At 42.6% G+C, this 14,258-nt stretch overlaps 2 protein-coding genes across 3 annotated transcripts in view; one reads left to right on the forward strand and one right to left on the reverse strand.

Moving 5' to 3' along the window:
• Nucleotides 1–1,123: 1,123 nt before the first annotated feature.
• Nucleotides 1,124–12,995, reverse strand: SCPEP1 (serine carboxypeptidase 1). 2 transcript variants are annotated; one of them, XM_009323713.1, is made up of 12 exons: nucleotides 12,852–12,995; nucleotides 11,814–11,903; nucleotides 10,738–10,893; nucleotides 10,177–10,251; nucleotides 9,873–9,945; nucleotides 8,838–8,875; nucleotides 8,526–8,654; nucleotides 6,895–6,979; nucleotides 5,964–6,077; nucleotides 5,167–5,304; nucleotides 3,489–3,652; nucleotides 1,124–3,365 (listed from the first exon to the last, which is right to left on the reverse strand). In XM_009323713.1, exons 1-12 carry the CDS (start codon nucleotides 12,924–12,926, stop codon nucleotides 3,300–3,302), a joined length of 1,203 nt encoding a protein of 400 aa, XP_009321988.1. In that variant the 5' UTR covers nucleotides 12,927–12,995; the 3' UTR covers nucleotides 1,124–3,299. The 2 variants fall into 2 exon arrangements, with proteins under 2 accessions (XP_009321988.1, XP_009321987.1); XM_009323712.1 differs by having other exon boundaries at nucleotides 5,964–6,074; nucleotides 12,852–12,986.
• Nucleotides 12,996–13,995: 1,000 nt separating this feature from the next.
• The window catches only part of COIL (coilin), a 7,636-nt gene continuing 7,373 nt past the window's right edge, over nucleotides 13,996–14,258 (forward strand). Inside the window, exon 1 of the mRNA XM_009323790.1 lies at nucleotides 13,996–14,072. Coding sequence (XP_009322065.1) covers nucleotides 13,996–14,072 — 77 coding nt within the window. The remainder of the gene's footprint in view (nucleotides 14,073–14,258) is intronic.

Below are 14,258 nucleotides of genomic sequence, written 5' to 3' on the forward strand. Positions count from 1 at the left end.
GCTCCAAGATTTCCATCTTGCCTCAGTACACAGATGTTCTCCTTTTGTTGTGGCTTTGAATCCGGAGATGAGCAGTTGTTGCAACATTTCAATGTTCCTCTTCTGAAAAAAAAAGAACGCACAGCTACGTGCCCACTGTTAAGCCTCAAAACTTTGAAGACATAAAAATCGCTGAGCATTATGTGCCAAATTCCCTTTAGAAATAGCTTATGTGATTCACTCTTCCCATGGCAAAAGTCCTCCATGACAGATTAGTTACATCAGACACAAACACTGTGTCTGCACAGACACCCCTATGGTGGCAAATGGGGCAGATCTCTTGCCTCCTGTGTTCATCTGTCCACAACAGTCTCACTGTCTACTGCATAGGAACAGCTGTAAAAGCCAGACCAAAGGTCCATCTGTCCCATACCCTCTGTGTACCAGTGACCACGAGGCACTGGTACACACTGGTTTAAGGCACAGTGGATACATCAAGTGACCCTTCCCCATTATATCCTCCCAGATCCAGCAAAATAGAAAGGAAAAAGACATAGTGGATAACTTTTAGGTTTCTTTCTCTGGCTTAGAAAAGGTAGAGAGTTATAGAAAGCCAAAATTGTTCATGCTGAAGAGGCAGTGCTGAATTATTGATTTTTAACACAGTTAGATTTGTTTCTATGAAAATTATCCTCAATTGATGGTGAGCAAAGTAAGGCAGTGGCTCTCAGGCTACCTGTGCAATCAAAATCTGCAGCTGCAGAGGGTGAAATACAAACATTGGGCTGTTTTCTTTTGACTGGTCCAGCATCTGTAAGAAATCCTACTAATATTTAGAATGATTCATTCTAATGGATTTGCCAAGCGACAGCCCTTATCTGGAAATAGCATACTGCACAAAATCAAAATGGACAAAGTATGTCACTGCTAATCAGATACACAGCAGGACTTGAACTCCTTTCAAAGCAACCCATTTCTTACAGCATCTCCTGGACAGGCGACCTACCTTTGTGACAATCTAGAGCTGTGACGCACTAGTTACAAAGCCCTTAGTGAAATAAAAGGAAGGGATCTTCCTTGATATTAAAGGATTGCTGCTTTTTTGTTGTTTGCATTTAAATGGACACTATTTAAGAGCCTGTCTCCATGGGCAAGTATTTTTATTATAACACATTTAGATTTGACATAGCCCCTAAAACCAACAAACCGTTACCACCAGTCTTATTGAAACCATCTTTTTTCCTCGTAAGGCATCTCTTTGCCAACAAAAAACCTGCAGAAGCTAAAACAAAGCAGGACAAGAAACAGATGTCTCAGGCCCGTCACTGAGCACAAGCTCTAGGCAATGTGAATGAATGTCCCATTTGATAGAGAAGCGTAACAACAACAGTAAATGCTGCTTTCTGGAGATACCATCTTCTCAATTCTTTCCCTCTATCAAGCCCTGTAGTATTAAGTTGTTTAGGCATAATGCAAAGTATTGTATATAACAGGATTCAGGACTACAAGCCAACCCAAACTACCCAGGCTCAGACACCCTTATTTGCTTGGCGAGTTATTTTTAAATATTCCAAGAATGCAGATATGCAGATTCACAGACCTCTAGGACCCTCCTCTTATTCTTGTTCATCTAATGTTTAACAAGAAAGAGAATAGAAGCAATTGCTGGCTTGATTCTACCGAGCCATTCTGGGTTGCCCTTCACGCTCTGAAGGAGTGCATTTTATGGAAAGGATGGGAGGGGCTGCGGTCCCCAGTGCATGTGCTCCTCATCTTGAGGTGCAGTCATGGGGGAGAGCAGTCCTGTACCCTTCCCTCTCAAGTGTGACTGTATCCGCTCCCATCGGCAGGGGCTTTACACTGAAAAGCCAAAACAGAAAAGATGTGATTTTCAAGCAGTGAAATCAACGTGATGCTGAAGAGAGATGAATTAGACCTATTGCATTTATTGAAAAAAGTGTTTTAAAAGAAGATCTGGATTTGCATTGCTAAAGTTCTTAAGAATACAGTTCAAGCAGAGAACATGAAGAAAGCAAGCAATTATTAGGTGCCAATACTCCAGCTGCTGGGTGATTGCATATGTTTTTACTTAGCATTATGCCTCAGTCCTTGCGAAGCCAACACTATCAGACATTTCATGACAGTTTCAGTTGCTGGAGTAATGGAGAGGTTGCTATTTATTTAGGACTCTGACAGCTAGAACAAGCTGTTGTGCCTGCTATCAGACACAAATAAACAACGGTCACTTTGTGCTCCATAGCAGAAATCAAATGATGTCTGACCATGTCCTCTTGACTGTGTCCTGTATAAAAAAAAAAATGTTTCAACATAATAAGTCTCTGCAAGACTTAAAAAAAGCTCTAGAAAAATATGGATCAAAATATTGGTTCTAGCTTGTATATCCTCCTTTTAAACACTGATATTATCTTTCAGAATTATGCTATTATTGCTCAAATAATGCTCTCCTTTCCACTCTCCAGGCTAAGCTCAGAAGTTTTTAAGAGACTTCTGTCCATTAGGGCTCTGTTTTGTACAGAGGGTATTAACAGGGCTCTTGCTTCAGCATACAGGAAAGCAGGACTTCCTGCTGGATGTGCTTTAGGTGTTAAAAATAAAGGCAAAGTTTGAGTAACAGTCATTAAAAAGAATGAAAACAATAAACAAATGGTCAGATGAAAAAGGTCAAATCCTCCTCTGGGAAGGGTTCTCTCTCCATAGCACAGGAAGCCTGAAGAATCTTGGATCCTAACTCAGGCACCTCAGCAAGATGAGATGGACTGTAATTCCTTTAGGGCAGATCTTCTATCCTGGCATCTCCATGTCTTCAGCTTGTAATCCAGCCAGGTGACTCAAGCAGAGGCCTGAGGACAGAGGAAGGAACATTCCACGGCCTTGTGAAGCAGGTTAGCTCTCTGAGAGGAACAAACAGCAAATCTGTCAGGACTCAAATCAGTTTTAGTCTTGGTGTGTGAACAGACAAGAGAGCATTCAGGGAAGGGCAGTTTTTTTACAAAAGCACAAAATCCTTCCAAGTCAAAGACAAAGGCTCAGAGCTAGTTGTTTATGACAGTGGACTTCCCTCTAGAAGAGTCATTATGAACAGAGTTAAGGCAGCAAATCACAGCTTACAAATTCAAAAGCAACAACTCATTCAAGGAAAAAAATGCCTTTCCATAAGTACTTGTGCACATTATCAGCAAGATCAGAGAGGCTATGTGTCCGAATAGCCATTGTTCCTCCTGCGGCTTATTATTCTGGACTCACATTCCGCAAGAGCACTAACATTCGGCAGGAAGCCATACCAGCTGGCCTCCCCTTCCCTAGTGCTGCTGTTGGGTCACCATCCTGACCATTTTCAGTGCCATCTCTCCTTGATCAGACGGTACCTAGCACAGAGATGAGAGCACATGGTAAGCAGCTACTATAAGGAAGCAGACAGCAAGTATATATGCATCTTCAGTTTTCTTGCTCATAATGGTGCATCCCACCCCAAGAAGTATATTATTTACCATGTGCCCAGCCTTAAGAATCCAGAAGAAAGCGAAGTTCTCATAGGCCTTGTGGAAAGCAGCTGTCTCAGTGGACTCTGGAGACACATAGAGTGCCTTCCACCTTTGCTGCTTGAACTGGTCCAAATTAGGCCATTTCAGTTTCCGGATCCATGCCTCCTGGCCTGTTAGAGATAAGAGATATGCTTGATTACCGATACTGACATAGCAGCTTGGGAGTCCCAGTTCAGCTGGATGCCCACTGTACTAGATACCAATACAGCAGTTAGCAGAAAGTCTCTGTGCGCTCAGATTCTAAAAACAATTTTGCTACGCCTAGGAAAATGACCAAGGCTGTGTTCAGGACAAGCTGAAACCAACCAATGGAGGGAGAAGGGAAAAAGCAAACAGTGAAGATGTATGTGAAATGGACTTATGATTGCACAAGTTGAACACGTGCCTCTTAGAGGCTCTGCAGCCCTAGCAATTCTGACATATTTTGCTTTACTCCTCAAACACCTTGAATGTCCTGCCATGGAGAAGGGTCAGCCGCACCAAGTCCCCCTCCTGGAAATCAGAAGAGACGCTGCTTCTCTGTTTGTTAGTCACTCATCAAGAAGAAACTGGAAAGGTTTTCTGTTTTCGGATGCCTGCTAGAGAAGGTGGAGGTCAAGACAGCAGAAAGACCAATTCCAGGACACCACAGGGGACAAAGCTTTAGCCTACCTCTGAACTACTGGAAGAATTTACATGTTAACTGCAGCTCAATTTTAGCTCAAAATGTGATAAACTGGAGCACCACTAACTGCTAATCTGTTTTGACAGCCTACTCTGTTTCCTGATTTATTGATTGCTATGTTGTTCATGAAGGGCATCTGAATATCTAAGTGGGCAGAGACAGACAAAGGATAAAGCCTTTCACAACATAGGAAGACGTTTACGCAGTCTGTGACTGCAGATTATTTATATCAATAAGAAAAGGTGAATGGAAGAGACCACGGCAGTCTCGCAGCATGAGGCATTCCAGCAACACTTGGCCTGGCTCCCAAACTGCCACTTGATCAACTGCATCTTGCAAGCAGCAAGGGACAAAGCAAGCCCTTGAGTGGCCAAGACATGCAGGAGCCTACACATGTTACTGAGCAGCTGGTGTGATCACTCTTCAACTGCACCCTCCCTGATTAATTGCCAACACCCTTGTTCCATCTCACCTGGCACCATGCTCTCTGCTGCAGGCCACTCAGTGAAGGCTAACCTGTATTGTGCACAAATCTGCAGCAAGATATGGCCTTTGCCCCAGAGAACAAGATCTTCAAGGCACAGCAGGAGGATAATCGCCATATATTTATTCATGTATCCTCATTCTTCACTTATGAATGAGCATACATACATATATATGTGTCTATCCAGAAGAATTAAGTGAATTATTAGCTACCTAATTACTTATGGGCTTCCCTGAAACAAGCCATTATTGATGTTGCAGATCCATTTCCCAACAGTATAATGGAGGTAAAGGAATTGCCTCTCTCAGAAGGATGTAAACCAACCATACTAAGAGCTGCTCATTTACGACTGTAGTATTTAAGCATTGCCAGTTAGATAGGAGATTTGCACAGAAGACTGGAGAGATCCAGGTACCAATATTCACGTTCTACTTGTCACGTGTTCTGTTCCTAACTCCAGTCAAGAAGTCCCTTACCCATGGTGTCAACAATGAGATCCAGCTGCCCATTATAGACTGTAACACTGACGTTGGCTGCCAAAAGCTGATCAACAATATCAATGACAGGTTTCATGAAGTCCTCAGCCATGTTCTCAAAGACATCTTTGGACTGACCTGGTTGGAACCAGAAAGAAGACAAATTTTAACTGATGATGAATGTCATCCCCAAGCTGGGACAGAAGCAACTGGCTAGGGGTCCTAAAATGCAGTTCATGGCTTCATAAAACAGTCCTAGCCCAAAGCAGCAGCCAGCGATTTATCAGTCTGAGGAACTAAAGAGAACCAGAAAGCAGCCATGCTCCCACTGGAGCTCACACACAGCACTGTAGCTTCTGGCTCCTATTATACACATACAGGGTGCAGGCATCAGTCCTTTAAGCCTTCCTTTCTGTTTTACGCCCTCCCCTCCACACCATGCAACATTACAGGACACCAGATTTCTGGCAGAGAAAAACTGACAGGAATTTCAGCAAGACTGTGTGAAAGACAGAAACCAGCTGCTTAGACACGGAAGATCTTCTTCCTCCCCCTGCATTTTTAGCTGCTTGACTAAAGATAGAGACAAGCAGCAGAATCGCAACCAGAACCACATCTGCTCCCACGGGCCTGCCCCATTACGTGTTCATTTCTGAGAATAAGTCCTCTTCTTAGGCCCAAGGATAATGACAATTTAATGTGACTGCTTACTACACTGAAGTATCTTCCTACAGAGTGCAATACTGTAAAAGGCAATAATACACTCATTAGATCCACACTAGCAGACAGGAAAGTACCTCCCCATTTCACACAGTCAGGAATAATTTTTAGCTTCTTTCTGATGGGTCCGTTCATCAATTCATTTAGGCTGTCCTTATGCATATTTTTAACATGGCGCTGGTAAAGTCCTACTGAAAAAGACACACTTTGATTAGTGGCACATGTAAGACAGTCATCTTGCATAGATAACAATTTTCAGTGTTACAGTCTTGGCCAATAAAATCTTTTCTAATGAAAATGCAACAACACAGAGAGATTTGCTTACTTTTACTAGAAACCACTGAAGTCAACCCTTATTTAGGGCAGGGGATGATACGGGAAGAACCCAACCACGCATTTCTACTTTTGGCTAACACAGCACTTTTTCAGGGGACCAGGTTCTGCGTTAGCCACTTGGTACAGACATGATATCTTCTCCCCAACAGGCCAGTTATTTTTGAGCTGCAACACTTTACTTTTGGGAGTTAACTGTGCCGTTCACCTTCACTGCTGAAGCCAACAGAAAGGATAAAGAGCTTGAAAGAAACTCTATACATGTGTTTTTCACATTGATGCATAAACATCAGGGAGTAAAAGAGTCTAATCAGACTATTTATATTGATGAGACATTTTTGCGTCCTAGCTTGAAGACAGAAATGAAAGACATTAAAAGAAAGTAACTTAAAGGTCATAAAACTATGTTGCAATTATACTGACTACTTCCTTGGAATAATTTGTGCAGGATGTATAGGTGGAGGTGCAATCTATAGAAGGGTTGTTCTATATTCCTGTTTATCCCTATTTATGCAAGAGCAAACAAGTTCTGCTCAGGAGAATATCAATATCCTTTGGATCTGAAGGCCCCATTTTAAGGATATGCTAAATTAAGGCTGTTCCCACTATCAGAGTTGAAGGTACGTGAATGCAAACATAGGGCCTCAGAAGCTCAACTACTTAAATACAACTTACTGAGATGGAGATTTTCTTGTTCATTTGATTTCATCTCTGGAACCTCCTCAGTCATGATGTTATAAAAGTTCACATTGTCTGTGTTCTGAAATCACAAGATAATTTCAGTAACACTGCAACAAAAACATTTCTCAGGTATAAGGAACAGACTCGCTTCTGAAAAAAGAGGTAAGTCCTAAATAAAGGACCTTGTGACCTGCCACTTTACCTACATGTCAAGAAGATACTTATGGAAAACCTTTGGTTCTACATTTGCTTTGAGACATGGGGAAGAGTTTTCTCAAGTCTGTATTGTTTACACATGGGTTGTGCCAGAGATGCTGTTTACTTCTCCAAAGCGGATGTGAAGCTACAGGAAGCCTTACACCCTGCAAATGACTGCAGATTCTCATTACTCATTATAAAGAGTTGCAACGCCAGATGATGCTTTCAGATGGTTTCTTCTGCTAGATCTAGTCTAGCCTGATGCTGCCTCTTGCTCAACATCCTCCCAACCTACAACCCTTCAAAATCTCAAATGCTTCCTCAAGAACGTTGTGATAGGCATCAGCCACCCCTCTGTTGGAACTGCTAACATCTGGACGAGTCCAAGAAGTGCAGAATGGCAGCTCTGATGCAGACAACAAACTGTCTGCATCCAAAGGACAAGTGCAATCAGTGTTGCCATTAGAGAAGTTACTTGAGATTCTTGAAGCCCTGCTTTATTCAATTTTTGAATCTTTAAAGTTCCAATGCATAGGTCAGAAATCAGCTCACAACAGCAACCCTAAAAGAACTGAAATGCCTGCACCCTGACAGCGATATCACAGCTGGGAGGAGAAGACAAGCAGAGTTGAAGAGAAACACAAAATCGGAACCACAAGTTCCTTCCAAACAGTAAGAAGTGAAACCAACTACGTGCAAGACACTGCCAGTCATGAAACAAAACGAAACAAAAAAAGAGCAAGGAAAGGAAGCAGCTCCAGATTTGTCTTTCAGTTTGAGGAAGCCAGAGCCTTACTTGTACTAAAACAAAAACACAAGAAAGAGTGAGATTTTGGAGCAACCCTTCAACAAGTAAAAAAAAAAAAGCAAAACTTTACCTATCTTTTAAGCTGGAACTTGCTTAAAGTACTGCTAAGTAACATGATGCAGTAACCTGCAGTAACAGGACGTAACTCGAGGTTCCTTTCTACCCTGTGCACCTACTGTAGTTCTTTAAATAGAGATCTATGCTTAACTTGACATTTGTGTCTTGCTGGATGCAGTTTTCAATATTCAGAACAAAGCTTTCAAGGACACACAGCTCATTTAAGTTGACACCGGGTTCTATAGAAATCAACAGGACTAGTTAAATGCTAAAAATTAAGCATCTATTTAAGTGATGTGACAGGTTGAAACCTTGATGCAATACTGCAAGCCCATGTGGGTCGCCCCACCCACTGCCTCTCTTACAATCACACAGCGGTGCACAGCAAACAAACAGCTCTTTTACATCAGCACTGGCATGAAACATGTACTGGCAAAAATGACTGGGCAGGGGGTTGGACGGAGGATTCACGCCAACCCAGTGCTCATAGAAAGGATAACCTGAAATGGTGTGCCTCCCCAAGCACCAGTTAGTTATTTATGCTGGTCAGAGAAGATCTCACCTCTTCAATGACACCTTCAGCCTTGCCCCAGAGCTCAGTGGCCAGCCCATATTGATTTTTATTTATTGCATCCATTATTTCTTTGGCAACAGCAGTCACCTCTGCTAGACCATTATCATCAAGGAGAGACTGGAAGACAAACACAAAGGAGGACAGCTTTAATTATAATTTCACATTCATTTCTCGCTAACAGTCTCCATGCATTCGAGGTTTTATTCTAGCTATGAGCTAACCTTAAAAAACAACACCCATTTATACTCTATGGCAGTACAAGTAATCAGGTGAGGACCAAGAGTTTAAGAAGCTACTTACAATGCTGTAAAGGTAGGGCCCCCAGGACAGCACAGAGTCTAAAGAAACAGAACAGATTGCAAACATCTAAGTTTTTGACATAGAATTTCCTTTACTTTTCCTTTATTGTAGCAAGAATGATTGTGAAAATATATGGAGATGAATTAATCAGTAAAAAGGTACTGTCAGCTCAGTTTAGCCCAAAGGTTACGTACCACAGAGCAGGTTCTTTACAAATCCCGAGAACCAATAAAAGCACTGCAACGTCATTAACCCCCTAAACATTAATCAGTGAAGTTTATTTAAAGCAACAGACATGTTCTTACCAAAATGTTCTCACCCCAACACTGCAGCATGTTGCTAGAACATGGGGGGAGATCTGACAAGTGGATGGGCATTGTCTAAACTGATCTATTTGCAAAAGTTACAGGGGGAAAAAAATCTAGTTATAAAACAAATCTGTTTTATAACAAGTTCGTTTATAAGGTCTCAAGGAGCAGCTGATCCTAAGACAGATGGGAGTTTGCTTGATGTCCCATGCTGCAGAGAATCTGTGGAGCCTGCCCTTGCAAACCTCACTGAAGGACCAAGAGACCTTTAATTTGTTTGTCTTCCACCACACCCCCCTCCCCCATCTCTTCCAGGTCTGTGAGCACATCAGTTCCTCAGCACAAGGTCTTCTTGTGAAAAGAAAGAGAAAACCTCAGTTGCAACCTTGTGAACCATTTGGTGGCCACATTTTAAGTGCAGTACTCTTACCAAAACACCTCAGAGGCTGTAGAGATGTGTAGGGACATTTCACCAGCACCCCACTTCAAATGCAAGTATGCTCCTCACTGACTTTTCATAATCTAGATACATTCTAAAGGTAGATACTTCAATCACAGCTTGCAATGTTGAAGTATTGCTTTTTGATTTACCAGACTCACTAGATATTTAATTCACTTAAGGCAGGGCTGGCATGTTTGACGCTAGGTACCCATCGAATGGTAAAAAAAAAACCCCAACAAACAAAACAACAACAAACCACCCACAGTCTGAGGATTTTAAACATACCCAAAGGAGAAATCCATGAGTCTCCAAGAGCAGTCCCCATAAAATTGCACTTTATGGTCCCTTTTTGAACAGCCTTGGTGAATAATAGGAAAAACAAAAACAAACAAACAAACCACAAAAAAGAAAAAAAATAAAATCAGCTTTTAGTCAGATATTCGTGACTCTAGAACCAGTTTTCTTTAAGTGAAAAAAATAAGTAGCAGTCCGAATTAGGCAACAGGGACAGTGTATTCCAGGAAATATAAGTACTTGTAGAATACCATGTTTTAAAGTGAAAAGTGAACTACATCCTCCAACTACTTACTTCATGCAGCTCTAAAGCAATGCCAGCAGCCATTTTACCTCCGTAAGATTCAGAAAATATGTAGAATGGGATGGTCTGGAGAGAGAGAGAGAGAAGTCACACAATGAACCTGTTGGACAGAGGGCAGAAGATACCTCCAACCACATCCCACAGAACCCAGGCACTGGCTGTTCACCTCTCACTATCAAAAACTGGATGTTTTTCTGTTTCTAAGCTGCAGATAAGATTTCTGTAACATCCTGGTGTAATTACTGGGGGAAGTTTTGGAGCAGGCCCTTCAGTATTTTGGAACTAGAAACAGCCGTGATTCTACACGCTTCTCAGACTGCACGATAGACAAATAATCTGCCCTATTGCTCATCTAACTAGCACCAAATTCAAGATACCGCTTCTGAATTGTGGGAAATAAGTGGCAGTGGTTATACCTGCACTGACTCCCACCAAATGCATGCTACCTAGTAGCAAACACTGCCCATCTGGAAGGCTGTTCACTAATTCCTTTTGAGACCCGTTTAAAAGCAAACTAAAATATGATTCTAACCAAGAAATCAAATCCCTTACCTGGAATTCTGTTCTACATGTGAAGAATTCTCGAAGAAAAACCATCATATCAGAAACTACTGTGGTAAGGTTTTTGGCAAACAAGCTACAATCATCCACATAACTGAATCCAGTGCCCACAGGATTATCCACAAACAAGATACTGGCTGCCTGCAACTGTACAAGCAGAAAGAAGGTTTGTATGAAACCTCAGCTCAGCACCAGCGCAAACCTTAGTTTTGATGGCACAAATGTTTAACTGAGCCGCCGAATCTCTGGCCCTGAAAGAACTTGCAGAAAAATTAGGTGCAAGTCCAAAAAAGAGAATGGTACAGGTGAGACTTGTCTGTCAGAATGTAAAATAAGATGTTTTTTCTTTTGGGTTGCTGGGCTTTTGTGAAATAGCTATAGCAAATGCTATAGTTGTATAGTTACAAGTGTACAAATAAAATCAATAGATCAGCACACAGATAGCTAGCACGGCTCAAAGCAGTAAGGCTCACAAATAAAGAGGTACAACATAAGGTCTTTCAATTTGCCCAATCTGCAACAAGAAAGGCAGCCAAAAAATCCCAGTGATCCAAGGGCAGATCACCCATACGATCTAGGGAACCCCAGAGTAGTTAGACTATTGGTAGCTTAGAGCACAAATGCATTTCATTGAATAAACCTCCATCTTCACAGGCAGCTGTAATTTGTTTTCCCTTGAAGGCCATACTGGACTTGTAATTACGAGCCATTGGTTATACGTTGCCAGCCATCCAGAAAAACCTCTATGACTGTACGCAACGAAGCTATGATCTGAAATAACATCTTTGTAGAACTTCCCTGCTCTCAGTTTCCCAGACATCTGCAATTCACAAGTTCACGGAAGCCCAGACGTAGTACTCCATCAAATCAAATTAATAGGTCTATTCTTCAATTCTTAACAAGGATATTCATATAAGCCATTTCATTAACCACACTCTTTTAAGATGAAATATCATAGGTCTATTGAACTTTAAATTAAAACTGTTCTGTGATGATAGCAATCATCTGCTTACACAAACAACAAACATTTTGCAATCAATAATTAGAAGCTGAACTCTCTACTATACCCAGGTTGTATTTCTTGGTTTCATTTCTTTGTCTAATGGGCCAATCTCTTCAAAGTTCCCAAATCCACAGCCTGAAGCTCCTGGACCTCCCTGTGGGGAAATACCAAATGACAAATAAGTTAAAAGGCAGCATGGTATAGATATGACAGATAGGAGAGAAAGAAAAGCAAGCCAGTAACTAGAACCACAGACTGTAAATTTAAAAAAATGGCTTTTGCACTACATGTTAATTTGCAAAGGCGGCTCTCTTCCTCATCGTCTTTCATTATGTGTACACAGGCCATTTCTTAAAGCAAGAATTTAAACAGTGAAGCAATTACCCACTTGTGAAAGCATCTAATGAGTTACATGCTATGTGAGTGCAGTTTGAAAACCCTTCCCCTTATTCCCTTAATATGAATGCAAAAGTTAGCTATCTACAGAGGTTTGCAAGTCATTAGTTTTATCAGCATGCGCAGCGTGTGCATTTCACTCTGAAGAAATAACCCACAAAGAAAAAGACCAAGTCATCAAGCGATTATATTCAACATTAACTTCTGAAACGTACTGCTGGAAGCGAACATGGAGCACACACCACTGCCTTTTATCAAACTGTGATCTCATTCAGAGACCAATCTCTAGACAATCAAAGTCTCTCTTCCTTGTTTCCATTTAGAAATCTTTCTAAATCTCTGATGATTTTATCTACTCTCTCTCTCTCTGAACACTGTTTAGACTATAAGCTCTTCAGGAAAGTAGCTGTGACGCCACAGTGTACTTGTAGTGTCCGGCACAAAAAGCACTACTGTTGTACAAAAGGTAAGAACAACCTCTATGTCTGCAGTTTAACTTGCTGGAAGGTGAGCAGTTGAGGGCACCCCCCAATTGCAGAATGATATCTTCATTATTTCTTCCTAACCTGAATACCTCTTTCACCAGGTGAATCATTTAGAATCGGACAATTTTGAATCCTATTTCTGTAGAGCTGAAAGATACCTATCAGACTGACCCAGGCACAGACGGAAAGTTCTCCTTTAAGTGTCTTTCACCAAACCTTACCTGAAGCCACAAGATAAGAGGTAATTCTGTGAAGTCTTTGGCTGGGTTATTTGCATAGTAGAGCCACCAGAACATGTGGGCCTTACTTCGAACTTGAACATATCCCCACAGCTCTTTGGGCTCTTGGGATTGCCTCAGAACCACACCTTGGGGAGAAAATAAAAATCAGCTAGGTAAAAAGGCTCAGCTTTGAGCTTTCCACCAGTTTTGTTCCAAAACATTACATTTCAATCTTGGGTGTGACAATTAGAAGTGCTTCCATTAAAAAAAATTACTGTAAGAAACTTGCCTATACTTACACCCCCACACATAGCTGCGTTATCATCAATGAATGAAGTTAAGTGTGTAATTAAGTGCTTACTTATCAGGGTCTGACCTTACAGCTGCTGCTAAAATAGCAGCCCAATAGCTAGGACATTTTTTTTTCTATCAGGGAAACATTTAAAGTCTTTAGAAGGCCTGGGCTGAAAGCACAGCCCTGCTAGCCACGATGGATAACTCACACCAGCTTCAGGGGCACCAGGGCTCCTTCGGGGATCCAACACTTCGATCTTAGTCTCTGGGAATATCAAATCATTTTACAGTCCCAAGGAGAGTAAATGCAGGATAGACAGGAGGGTCACTTCTAAACGAACCCAAGATCTAATCCTAAACTCAATTAAGTCAGCAGAGTCTTGTCAACTTAAGCAGCCAGTCTATTCTCCATCTAGGACACAGACACTTTCCCAGAAACAGACCTTTGAAACTACATCCCTTAATCTTCTCGATCACGACAGAAGGCAGCAGTCCACTGGAGAAGCAGCAAAAAGGCTTTTTCAAGCCACAGTGCCCAGTCTTTGCTGATCCACAGGACACAGCGCTGAACAAGTTGTATCAGTGTGGACAACATCACACGTTCTTGATCAGCCCTCGCTTCAACAGCGGTGACACCCCGACGGGCTGTTCTGCTCCTGGCAGCTCCCTACCCGAGAGGTCTCGCAGGTGAAACACTGCGGCCGGGGAGCTGTGCCCCCGTCAGCCGGTATCAGACAGCGCCGCAATAACCTCATGCTTACAGGCAGGCTGGCTTACACGGCTTCTTCAGCATCCCTCACAGCCGCCGAGGACTGGAGGAGGGTCTGGGGGTCCTTTTCAGGACGGACAGATGACGGCTCAGGGTAAAACGGCGAGGAGAAGCGCTGCCCTGGTTTGTGGGGAGCCTCTCCCACCCAGTTTACCCAGGTGAATCAACTGGGACCTGAATTTCCACGCTCCTGCTCCCAAAGGGTTCCCTGGGGCTCCGGGGGGCGCAGACCCCGCTCAGCCGGGCGGGAGGGGACGACTCCCAAGGTCACGAGCGTCCCCGGCAGAGACGCGGCGACAGCCCTGGCTGGGACCGCGCCGGGGCCCGCGCCCGGGCCCGGCCCC

Source organism: Pygoscelis adeliae, unplaced genomic scaffold (assembly GCF_000699105.1).
Source record: "Pygoscelis adeliae isolate BGI_AS28 unplaced genomic scaffold, ASM69910v1 Scaffold75, whole genome shotgun sequence".
NCBI lineage: Eukaryota > Metazoa > Chordata > Aves > Sphenisciformes > Spheniscidae > Pygoscelis > Pygoscelis adeliae.

Excerpts from the sequence above, each read along its gene's own strand:
- SCPEP1 (XM_009323713.1), bottom strand. The coding sequence starts at position 12,926 with ATGTTCTGGTGGCTCTACTATGCAAATAACCCAGCCAAAGACTTCACA. Across the intron at positions 9,946-10,176 it reads TTGCTTTAGAGCTGCATGAA|GCTGTTCAAAAAGGGACCAT; the intron begins GTAAGTAGTTGG and ends TTATTCACCAAG. Across the intron at positions 8,655-8,837 it reads GGCCCTACCTTTACAGCATT|TCTCTCCTTGATGATAATGG; the intron begins GTAAGTAGCTTC and ends TTTGTCTTCCAG.